Below are 19369 nucleotides of genomic sequence, written 5' to 3' on the forward strand. Positions count from 1 at the left end.
TGAAAAGCCAGAATTATACTTATGAGGCAGCTGACAAATCCTCAGAGCTTACAAAATCAAATCATTTACTCCTCATTGGTGCTCAAAGACCCACTAGATAAAAGCTCCAGTTCTTTAACATCTGATGGAACTTGGATTGTATGTTACCGATACTTAAGTAAATTGAAGTCCTCCTGCATTAGTGTCAACGTTTGTGATACTGTTACCATTTGCACTATAACCCACAAGCTTGCAAGGGTTTCTATTTTGGTCACTAAAAATAACCCAGGCTGATTTGGACATGAAAAATAACAAAGAGTGTTTTATAAGTTTCTCTTTCAGTCACCAGGGAGTTTTAGATGTAGCAGCACATTATCCAGTGCTGGGATGAATCAGGTAGATCAGGAGGGGCTTCAGAAGTAAGGCTGGCCAGCACTTCATATCTCCAAAGCAGCTCTCGTGACATGAGACACCACAAGTCAGATCAAAATGGATCCAAGGCTGATGTTTCAGGAGGCCTTGGCTCTGCCTGGCCTCTGGGGACGCCTCACCTGGCTCCTCCTCCCTTCCAGGGTGTGATGCCATGTTGCTGTCCCATTGCTTGATGTCACAAATGAGCTCATTCCATGGGTGGAAGAGCCATCGCGTTGCTGTTGCATGGCCGTGCATGTGGGGTGCCTGGTGTGGGGCCATCAGACAGTTCAAGGGCACTGCAGCGTGGATGCTGAAATAGCTCCAGAGGATACGCAGGCCGTCAGGTCAAGGTAGTCAGTAGCATTTTGAAAACATAAATGTACAGTTTGTTCACTTTTTATATATGCTTATATACTCGCACAGATACTTGTTTATCTATATCTCGTTCCTCCTTTAAAAAGGACCTTTTTATTATTATTATTATAATGAAGCAATCTCCAAGGAGTAACTTTAACACACGTGTAAGAGGATGAGAATGTACCTTCAGTTTAGTGGATAAACAACCACGCAAGGTTTAAATTTAGCTTTGTTTTATTTTTGTAAATGAGAATAGGAAGCGAAGGCACATCTGTGTGTGCACATTGCCAAAGTGAATTACAAGCAAAATGGATTTGGGAATAGGCACAACAGCCAGCAAACTTATACCTCCCCTCCCAGCTACCTGCACTGGCAAAGTGGCTTTTACCAGTCTTGCACCTTAGGCATCCTTTGGAGATCCACTGTTTCTCGTGTCAAATTTCTCTACTGAAATTGCATCTCTACCCTTTGAGACTTTAAAACAACTGCTCCTCGCCCTGGTGTCTGCTCCTTCTCCCTTCCTCTGCAAGCAGCTGGGCTTAATGAGCCGGAACACAAACGGGCCAAGAATAGGCACGCATGCACACAGATACAAACTCATGTCTGTGTATATATATGTACATGCATATAACTTTATATCTTCAGATTGTTTTATTGACCTGGTTTCCACAGGGCCAGACCTTAAACCCTTTAATTTCCACTGACTTCAGAAGGGGGCCGTGTCGGGCCCCCTCTCTGCAATGCCTTTTTGCTGCAGGACTTCTGGCAGCTGGCACCTCCCTCCCCCATCCGGAGCTGGGCTGAGCACTCGGGATGGGAAACCTTCCCCTCTGATGCAAAAAAAAGTAAAATTAATGTAGGTGACCATAGGAGTTGCATATATTACTCTTCATAGGGTAATACAGGCTATCTTCTGCTGGCCTCCTGCCCAGCCCACCTAGCAGCTTGGTCTTCCTGCAGTCTCCCAGGAGCACTGAAATTGTGGGGAACATCAGACACCCCCTGCCTGGGATGAATTTCTAGTGTCCGTTTGCTGCATACAGCAGACACAGATTTTAACTGCTCTTCACCTTCTTGTTGTACTTGGAAGGAGCTGGGCCAAAAGGACCCTGGATTCCAAGTGCTGCTGCAGCAACATGCATAAATAATAGCCTCAATTTTCTGTTCATTCTTCTTCCCCACCCTTTATGCATACATTCAAGCTCAATAGGAACATGGCTTTAAATCATTTACGTACGAAACTGGATTTAGGCCCAATTATTATGCTCCATTCAGGCTCACATCCTTATTTTCAAAAAACAAAAGAATAGCAGCAAGTGCAAATAATCACCACATAAATCATATGTTTAGTGTCGTTTGTTTTGTACCCAACTTTCATCCAACATGCTTCTGATAAAATGTGCAGTCCCACTCCTGCAAGCTGCAAGCATCAAGGCTGTAAGGTCAAATTTAGGCCTGGCACAAATGGCTGCAATTTCCAGCGATCTCCGTCGAGTCTCACTGTTTGTGCTAGAGCTGAATTTGGCCTGTGATCTTTCCCCTGCACGCCAGAAAGACTGAATTCTTTCCCCTAAGCCTCTAATATGTCATCAGTGTCTTTTTCATGCTCTACAGTCAGAGACTGCTGAGCCATATAGCTAGCCCTGGGCCTCTTTCTGTTACTGTATGTACCTAGATTAAAAATCAAATGGTAACATATTTCAGTATCCATTAAGCAATTCTGAGGATTTTTTTTCTGACTGCTGTGGGAATATCTGTCTCCATATTTTAGATGAGTGTGTTCAGCTCTAGGTGCCTTTGCTGCAAAATCAGAAGATTAAAATTAGAGATACGTCTCCCACTTGGAAAAAATACAAGTTTTCTCTATGAGCCGAGGTATGTAAGGGCCAGGAACGACAATCTGAATGTGGAATTTAATTCTGGATTGCAGCCTACTGTATTTTATCAGATGCCATTTCTGTAACTGTAGCCTGTGAAAATGAGACTCCCGTGGGTAATAACACTGCAGAGACCAAAAAGACAAAATCGGTCATGTTGCTTTTTGATTTGCTATTTTTGCATATACTATTTTTTGGGGGTTATGGAACACTTCCATCAAAACAAATGTGGGCACCTTTCCATCATTTTAAAAAGGCAAATATAACTTGCTTGCAAGTGTCAGCTCTAAGGAGACATCCACAAGATAAACTGAAAACTTCCCCTTCTTTGTCATCCTCGTACCAGCTATTTAGGCAAAGCCAGGGAAGTAGCATGGTTCTTCGTAATGTGCTTTGTCAGCTAGGAGACAGAAAGCTTTTTCAGACTACCATGAGGCACAAATTCTGAAAGTCTCTTTTTCTCCTAAGAGCATCAGTCAGTTTAACTCACTGTCTCCGAGTCTCTGGTATCAAAAGAGACTGTAGTCACTGGTGCCTTCTTCCATTAGCACCTGCTATCCAAAACGGAGGACATGTTTGCAGACGTTTCAGTGCCTGTTTTGGCTCTTGTGATGATGACTCGGGGAAGGAAGATCTGTTCCCCTAAGGGAACAAGGGTGCAAGCCACACAGGAGAGAGTAGGAGTCCTGCTGAGTAGTGCGTTGTGATATCTTGATAATCCACCAGTAGCAGGTTTGAGAGGAGGTTCACTGGGAAAAGATGACTAACCAGAACAAAAACCTGGCTCAAGGCACTGCACGTATATTTCAGTTATATATATCAGTGACCGAGTTTCATAGTATCGAACATGTAGAAGAGCACAGGAGACGCAAAGCCTGCCTCAAGGAATTTATGATCCAGGAAGACAAGAACTAAGCAGCAGTTGAAACGTATAAAAAACATGACCAGAAGTGGGCATCATAAAACAGAAGTGCAGATATTTTACTGTGGTTTTAATTTGGTAAATCTAGCATTTGTGAGTGCTTGTGGCTAACCATATAACCCACAACCCTTCTATCTCCAAATGAAACTCTGGGGCAGTCAGTTTAAGGATGTTAATAAAAATAGTTCAGCCCTCTATGTGAGCTGCTACAGCACTGGTAGCTCACACCTATGGTCATTGCAATGGCCTGGGGGCTGGTACCAGGCTGTAACATTGCCAGTGGGGGAGCCCAGGGCATTCATTTTCCCCAGTGGCCTAATTCAAACGCTATCTATCTTACATACTTACATGCACAATGTAGAGTTTCATACTTACCCCTTTTGGAAAGTATCTTCTTCAACGTTGCTGCATGCTTTCCTAAACACTGTAAGGGAACTTGAAGCTACCTTACTGGGTGCGCTTTGGAAATGTAATTAAATAATAAACTAAGAACCTGTGTATTATGCTGTGTAAATTTGTATTCGTGAAGCACAGTAGGAAAACAATGCCAGCAGCTTCCATTTCTAGACAAATGAATGTAATCTTGGTGTTTTGGGGTTTCTATAACAAGCTGAAGAGAATAAGAATAAATTAAGCTGACCTATCCTGCATATACAGAAATGATGGGGTTTTTGCCAACATTCAATTTCCACAGCTGGAACAATATAGAAAATAAAATATTGTGTAAGGAAACAAATCTGCTGGTGAATCAGAATGGGCCTTTACTGCCTGAATGACAATCAGTTGACATTCAATTATCATGTTAATTGAATTAAAGCAAGCTAGAAATTACTTAATTCCATAAGTAAATGCTCCTGTCAAGTTACTTATTTAATAATTGTTGCTTGCTTGACAGAGAAGGGGAAAATGACCTTATAAGAGATTTCTGAGATGTTAAAAATAAAATTAAATGTTGCCACTATACACTATAGATAAGCAACAGAACAGAAGCCTGCTTCTTGTTACTGGAATAATGTTAAATATTACTGGAAATGATGTGTTTCAAAATTTGGCACTGTATTAAGCATGAAAGTCAAAAGAGCTTCAGCCATTTTCTAGAGCACACTTGAATGACAACACAAGCCTTTTTCCTCCCCAAATGTGCTGCAAGGATGCAACTCTGTTATACTTACTGCAACTCAAAACTATTTAAGCCTGAGGGCTAAAAATTCCCACAGCTGCAAAAAAAAAAAAAAAAGCGGCAGGGAGGGGCAGCTGACTTGCTCATACCTGTTTGAGGTGCTGCTACAAATGCTGAGGAGGCTCCCCACTTGTCCTGCCTTCATAAGCCCCCAGTACAAGTCCAGTCTAGCACAAAGTCAGTGAACTGGTACCCACTGCCAGGGCCACATTCATTTGCCATAGAGAAAAATATTGACAGACAGACCTTGTTGTTACTCATGAAAATTAACAACTCTCCAGACAGGCAGAACTTACCCTAATTTTTAGTATAAGCCAGGACCAATCAGATTTTCCAAAACTAGTGTGAGGATCACTGACCCACTCCTATGCTGACCTAAACAGTGGGCATCTTCAAAAGGACAACAACGTATAGACAGTGAGAGCTCAAGCTGTTGTCCTCGGAGGACATGCCAATGCCCCTACAAGGATGAAATGGGGTGAGCTGACCACCGTCCAGACAAGCCAGCCTGTGGGGACCATTCCGGCCAATGCAAAACATCAAAGCAGGCTGGGGTCATCAAAAACCTTTCCCCATCCATTAAGGACTTTTTACTATAATGACCTTCTATTACATGTTTAATGTTTCTATTACCATGGATGACATGGTGTTCATGTGGCTATTATTGGCTCAGCAGAAGACCCAAGAAAAGAGGGCGAGAGGATGTGTACACTGAACATGGTAGATGTATGGGCAGGAAATAATAAGGAAATAAAAAAAACCCAAACAAACAGCTGTATGATGACATTCCAGTGAAGTAGTGATGTTTTAGATGGAGATTTACAGAATTGTTGTTAGCTTCATATTACTGAGTTAACCTTGTGCAATATGATTATTTGAGGGAAAAGTCGGGTCCCAGAGGACTCTTTCAATATGCTGTGACTGTAAGAGCACAGCAGGACTGTATATTTTTTATATTTGTGTAATGCAAAATAAAACCCAATGTGGAAGCAGTAGATACATGATCTTTTGAAGATCATTATTCTGTGTAAAATTCTTTGTTCAGCTCTGTTTTTTAAACTAGCTATCAGAATGATGCAGAGGCATTGCAATGTACAAAGCGGTATAACTTAGTCTTTGTTCTGTAGGTCAAGCTAAATTCATTTTAGCAGCTAGGAACAGATTGTTGACTAATTTTTTATTCATTCTCAAAACAAACAGTACATTTCCCTAATAATCACAAGCGATTACAACTTAAAAAGCAAATTGCTACCATTTTTTTTGCAAAACAATAGGAGATCAGCCAACACTATATATTTATCTTAATCTGGAGAAATTACAAGGGCGCACAGATACAGTTGCACAGCTAAAACCAATCTTTTTTCCTCTCTGTCTTTATATTTACAATTTTAGAAGCCTAAGACTTCTCTGTTTCCATTATGATCTTTTGCTTCCCTGGGAAGCAAAACCTTTAATCCTTTTAGGCAGCCTCTGAGTTTTGCCAGCCCGTATCTGAGGTTTGTTCTATCTCTGAAAGCAAAGCCTCAGTGAAACAAAAACATGTTTCATGAGCACATTCTTTATAAAAATGGTGGTGTACTGGATCCTTCCAGCCTGACACTACCACTCTCACTTTGTAGTCTGCAACTGCATTGTCCTCTGAGCACACACTTTGTGCTGCCAAGTCCTCTCCATTACGGGACTGCTGGTTTCACTAGAGCATTGGAAGATCAAAAGAGATCCCTTTAAAGTTTCATAAAGTTTATCCTTCTGGGGAGGAGATGTACGTGTGTGGTTTTCAGCTGTGGCATTCAGGAGAACACCCCAAAATTGTCATAAATGGCTTTGCCCATCTTTTTTACCTTTGAATCAATTAGCCCAGTTAACTAGGCAGTGTGGAGTGGGAGGAGGAAGGTGGGCAATTTTTCCTGTCTTCATGGAGGCTTTCTGCAGGTGCCCAGGCTGTGCACTTGACTGGGGAAGTGGACTCAAAGGAAAGCAGAGACTCAAAGCTGCAGTTCCATTTTGTGTAATATTGTGAATCCCAAATGCCCACAAACACGTGAATTGATCTCTGGCCCGGGCATGTGACTTAAAAATTGTGAAATATAACAGCAATTAAAAATAAAAAAAACCCCAAAACTTTCCCTTTATTTGTCTCCCTTACATTTAAACCTTCCATTTGGATCGTTTTTAAGCTTTTCCCTGTGACACAGAAGGCTAGGAGTCAATCCTGCATAGTCACATGAAGCCAAGATGCTTGCATAGCTCCTAAGTCTATCCTTTATTAAAAAAACCCAACAAAACCATGAATTGGTGAGAAACTTGTGATACTATTTGCAAAGAGAAATGCTGACTTGTTCCTGAATCTGTCACTGACATGGCTAACAGCAAGTCATTAGCTAGGCACCATGGGTCAGAAACTGGTTCTCCTCCTGAAAACTTTCAACCCTAAGTATCTACGTATGCTTTTCTAAGCTCATGTTACTGTAGTGCTATGAGGTCCTGCCTAATCCTGCAGATAATCTTTGATCTTGAAATTTGGGTAAAATTGAAGTGATTCTCCAAGCTCTTCAATCTATTATGACATTGTGCACATGCCACATTTAAAATAATTTGGTGAGTTGAGAGAAATGTACAGAAATAGATCCGTGCTCCTGGGAAGTTAATTAGACCGATATGGGATCAAGACTGGAATAATGACTAACGTGATTTATTATCCTTAGCAGCTCCATGAAGCTTCTTTGACTGCCCCCAACAGTTTATCCAGGGAAGAGAGAAAGCCTCTTGGCTGATCTCCTCCATTTAGCTCAGATGCCTTTCTGCGCATTCTCATCTTCCCCAGAGGGTTTTAACTCATCTCACAAGTGGAAGCCAGTGGAGAGGCCCACGCCCCTAAAGGTCCCATTTGCAAGTACGCCCCACGCTTCACTTTGAACAATTAAACCTGAGATGCTATGAGGGGTATTGTTTTCTCAGTACTGCTGGATGTTTCACAGTTGGAAAAATATTTTCTTTAAAATATTTGATGTTTATTATTTCAGTCTTTAAGCAATATGAGGAGGAAAGGCTGTTTACTTAGAAAGACTTTATGAAGATGCATGAGACACACCGGTGATATATAACAACAAAACCAGATTAATTTACCAATGTGACACTCTTTGTTTTTAGGTATACAAAAAGAAAACTGAAGCTGCCAAGAAGGAATATCTGAAGCAGTTAGCTGCCTACAGAGCAAGCCTTGTATCCAAGGTAACACATAATGTATATACATACACACATATATATAGTGACATATTGCAAACCATCTTCAGCGTTTATATGGTGCTGAGCACCGTAGTATTTAGTGCAAATAGTCTTGTTTGTTATCACCTTAAACTTAGGTTTAAGGTGAAAATGCTCAATAAACACAGTGATCTCTTTATGAAAAGATATCCTTTCCCTTCTGGTCAAAGAGACAGCTCTTCTCCAGGCTGGGAGTATCATCACAGTTCAACAGAGGAAGGAGATACCTGTAAAAAGACCTCAATATCACAAACGTGCCATGCCAGGCAGTCCCTGTTCTACCTAGAAGGGAAAAAACCCACATCATTGCCCAAAATGCCTGGTTTTGATTCCAGGGTTTTTTAAGTACTGCTTTTTACCTTGCGATTGCAATACAGAAAAAGTCAAGCTTAGCTCACATAGCAAATTTTCATAGGAAAATGTAAATTTCCATTTTACATCCACCAAGCAATTTGTGTGAGCACCGCATAGGTCACTGTAAGGCTCTTATCATAGAATCATAGCATCATAGAATGTTTTGGGTTGGAAGGGACCCCTAGAGGTCACCTAGTCCAACCCCCCTGCAGGAGCAGGGACACCGCTAACTAGATCAGGTTGCTCAGAGTCCCGTCCAACCTGGCCTTGAATGCTTCCAGGGATGGGGCCTCCACTACCTCTCTGGGCAACCTGTTCCTCTTGTACTGGAATGTGCCAGTCTATCCCCAGTACACAGCTAGTAGCAATTTTCAAAACTGATTTATACAAACATTCTTAGTGCCCATAATTTTGTACTAGATGCTTTAAAATTTGTAATAGACTTTAAAATACACAGAAGAATGTGAAATTACTGCACTGTGTCAATGTGAAAAACTGATCGAGCAGCTTCAGAATCAGACAAGTTAGAATCACTTGGTTTGGGTCTGTCAAAACAAATTTAGGTATTGTTCTTACAATATCTACAATCTATCTTACAATCTATCCTACAATCTATATTTAGATATTTGTTCTTACATAAATAAAATTAATTTTAGAGGTAAAGATGGCTATATGAAGAACTGGCATATATGACATGAGCAGAACTTTTTGTTAGTTCTAAATGTTTTTTGGGGTCCTGGACTATACTTGTCTGTATATTATATTGATTTGTACACATTTGCAGGGAAAGACTATATGATTATCCATACAGGACTTTTCATGCATCTTTCTACATTATGTTAGTATTTGGTCAGTGTTCTGAATTTAAAAGTCTGAAACATGGGTGTTACCTCAATAATTTTTGGGGGTTGTGTCTTACGCATTTTAATTTCATAGCTACCATCATAAATACTAGTGTATTTAGTTAAAGTGATTTACAGGGTACCTTTCATTTCTGCCTTAGGGCTGTTTGATTCTAGAAATACTCATTGCCTTCAGAAAGGGTACCATGTGCACACAAAAAAATTATTTATTTTTTTTTAAATAGCCTGCTTACTGGCAAAAGATAGGTCTAAAAAGCTCAAAATATTCCAATAAGTTCTGAAGAAATGCATGAAGCCAACTTTTCACTTGTGAAAATAACTTGGATGTCATTATTCAGCACATCATGGACTGTTTACAAAACACTCTATATAGCTTATTTTTGAAATGGCACATATAAAAAATTATATTTTTATTTTTGGGGGAGGGTTGGAAAGAGAAAATAGTATATTATGGCATTTTATAAGGTTTGTTTCTAGAAAAGTTTAAAAGATTGTTGATCAGTTCAGTGCATCAAGCCATTTGTGCATATATTTAAATTTGGTTTTAGTCAGAAAAGCACTGAAGCATTTTCTTAACTTCTAAGCAATTATTTAAATTCTACCCATAATGTAATGTTTTCCTTTAGTGTGGAAAGTATCAAAATATAAACTTAATGAAGCTAAGTACTAATTGCTTCCTCTCATGAACATGCTCAATGAGTCCAACAGAGCTGGAATGTAACTAAAGCAAGTCCATTTCGCAATAAGGATGTAAAATACCCAGATGTAATATTATATCAGTATATTCTAAATTGTCATTATTAAATATTTATATGGCACCAGAAGAGTTGTAGTTCTTTAGACAGGCATGTAACCATGAAGAGATATATATAATACATTATTAAGATTGTTTGGAGTCCATCTCGTCTTTTATGTCCCTATGTTATATTATCATCCATAGAAGCTACTTTTAGAGAATATTCCTAAGATTCCAAGACCTCATTCTCAAAAGTTCAGACATGCCAAAAGTAACATACCTGTTCCAAAAATGCTTTAATGCAATAATAATTATTTGCTCACGTGGTGTGGTTTATACTTTATACTGCTGTCGTGGGGTTTAACCCCAGCCAGCAACTAAGCACCACACAGCCACTCACTCACCCTCCTTTCCCCCTGGTGGAATGGGGGAGAGAATCAAAAGAGCAAAAGTAGGAAAACTTCTGGGTTGAGATAAGAACAGTTTAATAATTTAAATTACTATTATTAATAATAATAACAAAACCAACAATTACGTAGTGAAAAGGAAAACAACAACAAACAGACAAACAAAAAAAGAACAAAACCCCAGGAAACCCAAGTGATGCAACCACTCACCAACCGATGCCCAGCCAGCCCCAAGCAGTGGCCCCCTGGCCAACTCCCCCCCAGCTTATATACTGAGTATGATGCCATATGGTCTGGAATAGTCCTTTGGCCTGTTGGGGTCAGCTGTCCTGGCTGTGCCCCCTCCCAGCTCCTTGTGCACCTGGCAGAGCAGGGGGAGCTGAAAAGTCCTTGACTGGTGTAAGCCCTGCTCAGCAACAACTAAAACGTCAGGGTGTTATCAACATTCTTCTAGTACTGAATCCAAAACACAGCACTATGCCAGCTACTAGGAAGAAAATTAATTAGCCGAAACCAGGACAACTGCACTCCGTGTGAGTCTCATTTCATATGCTTATAATCAGGTGTTCACCTTGGGAGCTCCTGTGTTGTATTTACTGCATGTTGTTTAACCTTGCTTCTTCATAGCGTTTTCTGTGCTGCTCATCCCAGCAGCGTTTTAGTGTAAAGAAATTCTCAGTAATAATCTGGAGCAGGAAGTTTGCATTGTCCATGTTTTCAAACACAAACATCATTCTGAAATCAGGTTTTCAGTAATTTATTTTGGGTCTCCTGCTTGGGACATCTAGAACTTCATTTTTTTAGAGTGTTTGACCAATATTATTAAACGGTCATGTTTATAGCAGAGCTCCAATGAGTTCACGGTCAGCTGGCTGGCAGCTATGAGATGTTCAGTTGTGCTTCACATCACATTAGGACATCCTCTTGCTATTCAAATGATAGGAGTTGCCCAATTACAAGCTTTCTTCCTTCTCCCCTCCCAGAGGACTCTGCTGGTGGGAAGAGGCAGGCACAAACAGGCAAGAGTGCTGCTCAGGTCCCCTGTCTTCCGTTCAACAGGTTCCTCACACCTTCCAAAGCAGCTGCTCTACCAGTTTCCTAACTTTTGAACACTGATTCTGACACTTTTTTTCAGGAAGTACTACCAGTTTTTAAACAACTAGTGAGTGTAGGGCTTGTATGTGAGTCTTTGTGTATGTTTTTCTGCATTTCTTTGCAAGTCTTCATTTTTCTGAAAAGCAAAAGAATGGACATATGCCGTATTATACCTGAGTAGACCAGACTCGGGAGTTGAATTCACTGCACCCATCTTGGCCGTTTGAGTTGCTGGAATAGTCAGAATAGAAGATTGAAGAGAAATGGGGTAAATCTCCTTTTGCTGGAAGATTTCTTAGCCTCTGCCTGACAGCAGAACAAGGAGGTTCAGGGATGTGGCTTTCCATCCCAAGCTCTGGGGTGAGAGTGGAGTGTCATGTAGGGATGGTGGGCTTCTCCATGATACTCAGCCCTTCGCCCCCTTTGCTCTGCTTTTCTCCCTTCCCTTCCCTTCCCTTCCCTTCCCTTCCCTTCCCTTCCCTTCCCTTCCCTTCCCTTCCCTTCCCTTCCCTTCCTTCTCCCCAACAGCAATCCTTTGCTTCATACAGTTTTTTCCTAGTTTTCCTCTTGTCCTCTGCATTCTGACTTCTCCTTCATACAATCATAGCCATGGGTGCATAGTGAAGGAAACTGGAGATGAATGTGAGGGACAGACCACCTGCTCTTCATCTTCATCATAGAGGGCAACCAGTACTGGGAAAGCCCACATGGAGGAATAGTCTCAGCTGCTTTCTCAGTTGATACACGTTTATAAATTGGAGTGTCATTTCATGGGAAGATGAGATATTAATCTTTGACACAATCTATCATTGTTCCTTCCAGAGTTCAAGTCCCTCTTCCATTGTATCTTAAGGAAGGGCACCCAAATTTTTGGGGAGGTGTATGGTGCTTTCCTCTGGGTGCATTCTTGACAAAGCTGAGCAGTTCTGGTTGGAGTTTGTCACGCACACACAGAAGTCACTCACAGACCTCGTATGTATAATTTTAGGCTGTGTTATTTGACAAATCATAACTGAAAAGGGTGGAAGTGTCACCAGCAACTCCGGTAACAGGATTGCCAGCCCATCCCTACTACACTTTTAAATGCTTTAGTGATGTCTTTATAAAACTGAGCTACCACCCAGTAAATAAGGTAAACATATGATTGTGTAAATATGTCAGTTATGCATTAATCCCTGTTTAATTTATCAGTTTATTTCCTGAATTGTCTCCTTTTTTATAATGATTGAAATTAATGGGGCTGGTTTTGAGTTTGTTCATGTGTGTAGGAATTGATATGTAAAGTAAAAATCACATTACAAAGCATTATCTCTTCTGCTATGCAGATTGCCATATTGCTGATAGTACTGACTAAGCCTTTGCCTTGTAAACAAGTGTCTTTATATTTGCCCTTAGTTGCAACTTTTAGTACTGTTCAGGTCCAGAAATGCAGTCTCTGGTATCTGGTAATTTGTACAGCATTACATAAAATGCTGTGAATTGCAATTTTACTTTTTCATAAAACAAGCACTTTTTCTAGCTTAACCAGCCTTTTTTCTGGCTGACATTAGAGTTTTTGCTGCATCTTTCAAATATATATATTTAATACAGATATATATGGGTAATGTTAAAGACTTACATATGTTATATATGTGCATCTACGTATAGTTATATACCAATATATGCATATTCTGTATTTAATATGCATAATATATATGTGCATATAGGTGGTATGTATATGTACATTAACTATAGCAGTGCAGGTTTAACTGTTTGAATAGTACAAAGAAGCTTTCTCTTCCCTGTTTTGTTCTCTCTGGCTAAATTCATCTTTAATTCTCTCTGTGTAGTGACACGACTTCAAGTTTCTTGCGGACATATTTTAGCAGCTATGGCTGAAACTAAAATCTCTCAGCAAGGAGAATATTATTCAAATTCAAAAGACTCAAGCATATTTCAAAACTCTGACATTGTATCTAAGTAAAAGTGTTGTCCTCACTTGACATTGCAACAAACACATTGGACATTTTTCAGTTTTGTGGACAGTGCAAATCCTTTGGAGATGTAAAATTGCTTCATGAAGTATATGGCAGACCTAACTTTCCTAGCCCACCACCTTGCAATTATGTTTCATAAAAAACCTAAAGGTAACATCTAATAAGACTAGCATTGCCTTAATGCCATTAGCACAGCAGTTTGTAACCAGAGAGTTTCCAGGCACCCAAAATACCTGTTACACTGCCTGCATTGTGACAGTTGAACAGCCTAAGGAATTCGGGTCTCTCAAGACTGCAGTGAATACACATGAAAAAATTTGAGCTACTCGTAAAAAGCAAAATGGATACCATGTTAAAAAAAAAAACCAAAAAAGACAAAAACCCCAAAACAAACCCAAAACAGTAAACTTGGTGTTAGTTTCCCACTTCGTATGTGTATGTGGTGAGAGCACTTGCCTAACATATAAAGAGGCAAAAAAATGTCAGCTCTCCCAGATTGTGCATCTCCCCACTCCTAAGTAAATGCAGATGTGCAGGTGTGCTCTCTCCACAATTTGTTTTCTGTGGCCCAGTGAATTCTTTTCTGCATAGTGGCCAAACTTCAGATGTAGGGGAGCCTGGCATCCTGTCTCAGTCCTCCCTGAAATAAGCAGCTGCTGGGGTTTAGGACATTTCTTTTGGTAATAAAATTCTGACTATCTCTTGACAGAGTGGGCAACTGAACTGCCATGTCTCCTGGTCAGTGCTTTAATCAGTGGGCTGTTGTGTACAAGGAGAGCAGCATCCCTTCTGCTGCTGGCAGAAAGGCACCTGGTTTCCACTTTTTGAGTCAACAGATTCTTATATTCTATCTAGCCCCAGTCCATGCAGATGTTTTGGAATTTCATAAAACAGTTTAGGCTGTTCTCAGTGAAAGCATCATAGAAAGGATAAATAAAAAATATGGTTATCTTTGATGCATTGTATTATTTTTTTGTAGCTATTAAAGTGCTACAAGGCATTTGGCAATATTTCACTTAAAAAAATAACAAAATAAAACCAGAATGATGACATGCACGTACAGTTTTTACTTTTTTCCATTAAACATTAGATTCCCTAGCTGGGAAAACTACAATGTAAGGATTTTACAGCAGGTACTTCATGCTTGTGTGAAACCTTGGTCTTTCGTTCTTTCTGGAGTTATTATGATACAGTCAGAAATTTTCAAGGAATCATAAATAAAATTATGTACGTGCAAGTATTTGATATATCAGAGTATCTGGTAAGCAAACATATATATTTATAAAACAACTGTTTAATCTGATAATAACACAAATCCAGCCATCTTCTTGTCTAGCAAGGAAGCCAACTATCTACGCAGCTGAAAATGTAGAGCAAACTACATTTAAGTTAATGCCATGAATTCGATTTGAGGCTAAATCATGTGAAGCTTTACATTCAGCAGTGCAAAAACCAAGACATGCTCTCACATAATTTCTGCCAAAAATGTCAGAAATGTTTTGAGCTTGAGAGAAGCCAGGTTTTGATTTGGAGAGGACCTGTGTTTGTTTTTGAAGTGAGTTAATAAAACTAGATTTCACTATTAGGCTAGTGCTTCCATTTGGGGAATTAAAACACTTGTATCAAATTAAAGTTGCATATCCTTTATCACATGTACCCAGGTTATGTTCATAAAACATCCATTTTTACTTACATACCCTGAATGAATCCATGACAATCCCCTGTAGATGATGACAAAATGTATATTTAGATTTGAAGATGTTCTTCTGAGCCACCTCGGCTAATTATAGATGACAACCCATGGCTTACTCCTTTGTTCTGAAACATCAAGAATGTGTCAAAAAGCTTCTGAACTCTCCAGAGTCCCAGATGTTGTTATTGCAATAGGTGACTGGAATTAACAAAACAGAAAACGTCATTTGCTAAGAGCCTCTTGTGACTTAGGTAGGAAGGCAGCTGCGCTGCAAATATGCATATGAATTCTCTACCGGAGTGAACAGAGTTAAGTCAAAGGAATCTCTAAAGGAGTTAAAGAGCTAAGCAGGAGAGAGAAAACACTGCTGGAAAAGAGTCATTCTCTCATAAACAGCTTCGCAGGGTGTATTAAAAAAATGACTGAGCCTGTGTAGGCTAGAAGAAGGGATTCTTCTCAAGGACAGGCTTGGGGTTGGAAGTGACCTAAAATGTCAAAAACGTTAAAAACAGAGAGGGTTATGTGAACACAGAAAAGCTGAGAGAAGGAATAAACAATTCAAGATGTTCCTTCCACCAAAGAGACAGCAAAGACAGCAGATGCAAACTTAAGCTTAGGTAAGCTTTGTAGGAGCTGCATAAATATTCAGCCAATTTCCTTCTATCTACCTCTTTAATGTCACAGTACTGAAGAGAACTCATTTAAAGCTGAGTCAGGCCCGCCTAAGTTTGTTCGCAGCCTGCACAACCTGGACCTTCCTCGTACCAGCTGACATAATCACTGCTGTTACCTGAATGTAACTTTCATTCGGGTCATAGAGTCCAAAAAAATGTTAAATTCCTCAGCGTGGCTCAGGGAGGGACACCAGTCACTAGAGGTGCACATTGCACTGTCATGAAGAGGGACAGTGTGGCAACTACATAGTTTTCTGACACAGATTCATGTAAAACATGAATTGAGTTAAACTCTTTTCTAGGCTTTGAAACTCACATCGTACATGTTCCTTGTCTGTGCAGAGAGGATGCCAAACCTCTGTTTCTCATTTAAAGAGAAGCACCTGTTTCTTATTTTAAATAAAGCTATGTTACACCATTTTGGCTATGTAAAAAAATCTTCTGAGGCTGGAATACGTTATGTTTACCCATAAGTAAAGCTGTTTGCATTGGTAGCAAGTTTATGCTGGCCATATTGGCCCTAAGGCTTGTGTCTTTGGCCTTGCGGAGGTCTCTCAGCATGTATTTAAAGGACACATAGGCATCCAATAGTACCAAGAACATTTACTGAATGTGCACCAGTTCCACAATCTTATGCATATTTTACTATAAAGGGGAGCTTAATTGCTGATGCTAATAAAGAAGTATTTTGATAATGGCTGATCAGTAAATGACTGAAATTATATTGCTCTAGCTGAAATGCTTTTGATCATTAACTATTTTTTGTGAAACCAGTAGAATGAGAAAAAAAGCCATTTTTCAAAGTTGAACAACTGTGGTTTCTTTGAGACAACACTGAGTTTTTGATTTTATATTGCAAACAGCAATATTAGTTGAGCACTACTTACTAGAATGAAATTGTTGCAAAAGTATTTCTTTAATCCCCATATATTATGGTATCATATGCTATAGTAGATAGGAAAACTGAATATAAAGCATGTATGCAGTAAGTAAATTGAAGACGTTCATATACATACATGTGTGTACGTATCTATATGGTCCTACTTGCTGGCAACATAACTTCATGAACATGTTAAAGCAAAATGAAGTAAGTATAGGCACTTGTATTTAATAGGTATGCTTCTGAAGAAACACAAGTCAAAAGCAGTGCTCATCAATTGGGAATGATTCTTAGCCTCTGTTAGCCAGGTCCTACCTGGTTTTCATGAAAAATGAAACGGACTACCAGACATTAATACTGAAGTAACAGTGTTGGGCTCTGATCCAAATTCCATTTAAGTTAATAAGAGACTTTCCATTAAATCCAGTAGTCTAAGGATCAGGCCCTTAGAGTACTGCCATGTTAAAACATGTCCTCGCTTTATTTTCAATCACACAGCTGCTGTTACTGTTTCAACAGAAGTGGGGTTAGAAGATCCAATGATAGCCAGGAGGCAGCCACAAGTTAGAAAGGGAATCCAAATCCATGTGTAGATTTCAACAGCTGTTTGGTTACCCACATCTACAGGTGAGGGTTTCAAGTGCAACTGTAGACTTTTCAAAGTGGAAGCAAAACGATATCCCAAAGGAAGCCTTGGAGATGCCAAGCTGGCATCACTAGCCTGTTGCTGTTTTCTCTGACACTGCTTAGATTGAGCAGGGTGTCTGTACCAAAAATCATTTCTCAACTATAGGAGTGGGTTGGATGTTTTGGGGTGAGGGAAATTCCAGTGCCACTTTCCTCCGAAGAGCTGACAACTCCCCTGTGCCTGAATTAAGTCTGTGATAAGAAGGACTATTAGTCCCAGGGCAGTTCTCCTTAGGAAAGAATAGCACAAGTGGATGAGCAATGCTTAACCCCTTAACCTAATGTAATTCTTCAATTTGGCAATTATGGATAAGGAGTCTTGGCACACAACAGGGAAGTAGAAGGTGGGTGGTAAAGTTTGCTTTGCTCTAGAACTAGAAGGAAAGACATGAGTTTGGTGAAAACGGCAGGGGAAGAACTTGTTTCAGCACTTCCCCAACTGTCTGCAAAATTATCAACTCTCAACACTTTCTCTGAAGAACATCATTCATCTGTATCATCACACATTTCCTTGAAAGTATAATCAGCTAGAACAATTTTGTGGACTGGGTCATGCACCAGTACTTTTAATTAATATAATTATATTAATGATCATAAGAGTTACAGTAGTGTTTATTTTGTTTCCTTCCTTTCCCTAGTACTCTTCTACTTTCATTCTCTTTCTATTGGGATCTCAGAATGTTCTTCCCTCTTTTTCTTCGTTTTTCAGTAAAACAACAGATTCTCATGAAAAAAAAAAAAAGGTCAGTTTGTGTTATGCCTAAACAGCAGTCATACTTTTTCTGCAGCATTCCATTGCCTTGGCCTAATCTGCTTTGTCTTCACCTTCTGATTATATTTTTTAATTTAGGCAACAGTATTAGATGATGATGTGAGCTGGAGAGGCGGGTCCATAAGAAACCCTATGCCTAGCCTATGAAGAACTTGAAAGATTTAGAGTAAGGCTTTGACCTGAACTCCAGAATAAGTAGCAGCCACTCAACAAGCATAAAGGACTGTCAAGAAAAGCGAGTTTGTGGTCCTAGTGTATATTCACTAATGTATGTGTACAATACCACTTCCTACCGTTAACTAAATATAATATTCTGTCACCCTCTAGTGGTGGGTCTACACCACCATACTTCTGATAGTAGTGATAAAAGATTTTCTCACTGTATCTCTAGTAGAAGAACTTGTCACATGTAGGAGAAACTAGGCTTCAATGTTTGATGTCCCTTGCGTACAGATTTGTAATTTTGGTCTCCACTGCATATTTCTGTAAATGATTTGTGTCTTGTAACTTCATGCCAAAAATTAGAGATGTAAATTTTCTGTGTTGGGTTTGGGCAGAGTAATTCATTAAGAAGGGATTTTCTTTAATTATTTCTTTGTTCTTCTCTTCTCCTTGGATAACACAAGAGAAAATTGACTGAATTCTAACCTGCAAAGTTAGGGAACATGACTGTGTGCACTTGAAGCCCATATTGGCTAATCGAATCCCTTCCTTCTTAATTCCTAGTTTTACCCATAATAAAAGTCCTTGTCTAAGGCTGTCTGATGCTGTACTGGACAAGTGCAATGCCCATTCAAATCTGTGAAAGCAGTAATGGTGCCTGAAATAATAGCATGACCTATGCATTATATGCAGCTCTTGGTATATTTGACAATAAAGCGACATAACAAAGCCAAAATACTTGACATCACCTATTTCATTAGCTTCAGCAATACTTACAAAATCTGTGTTTCTGACCCAGCCTTAGAAAAAGCTGAAAGTGCAGTATGCTAGAGAATAGTATTTAATGGGTTCATTTATCAAGATTCCCAGTAACTGATAATATTGATGTGTTTTACACTGATATTGGACAATGTGGCTTCAGATCACATATGATTTAAAGCTTCCTAAGTAACAGCGAGGTACTTGGTCTGAAACTGAAGTGTTGTGCTTTTCACTGAATCAGGAGGTAGTGAAACATACAGAAAGCTGATGGATAGCTTGAGACAGCTGGGACAGTCCCTTTTTTTCCCTTTGCAG

General features: G+C 39.6%; 1 protein-coding gene across 1 annotated transcript in view; it reads left to right on the top strand.

Moving 5' to 3' along the window:
* TOX (thymocyte selection associated high mobility group box) overlaps nt 1-19369 on the top strand; it is a 220863-nt gene that overhangs the window by 186979 nt on the left and 14515 nt on the right. Inside the window, exon 6 of the mRNA XM_009640323.2 lies at nt 7880-7960. Within this exon, the coding sequence (XP_009638618.1) occupies nt 7880-7960 (81 nt within the window). The remainder of the gene's footprint in view (nt 1-7879; nt 7961-19369) is intronic.

This window comes from Egretta garzetta, unplaced genomic scaffold (assembly GCF_000687185.1).
Source record: "Egretta garzetta isolate BGI_Z169 unplaced genomic scaffold, ASM68718v1 scaffold340, whole genome shotgun sequence".
Taxonomy (NCBI): domain Eukaryota; kingdom Metazoa; phylum Chordata; class Aves; order Pelecaniformes; family Ardeidae; genus Egretta; species Egretta garzetta.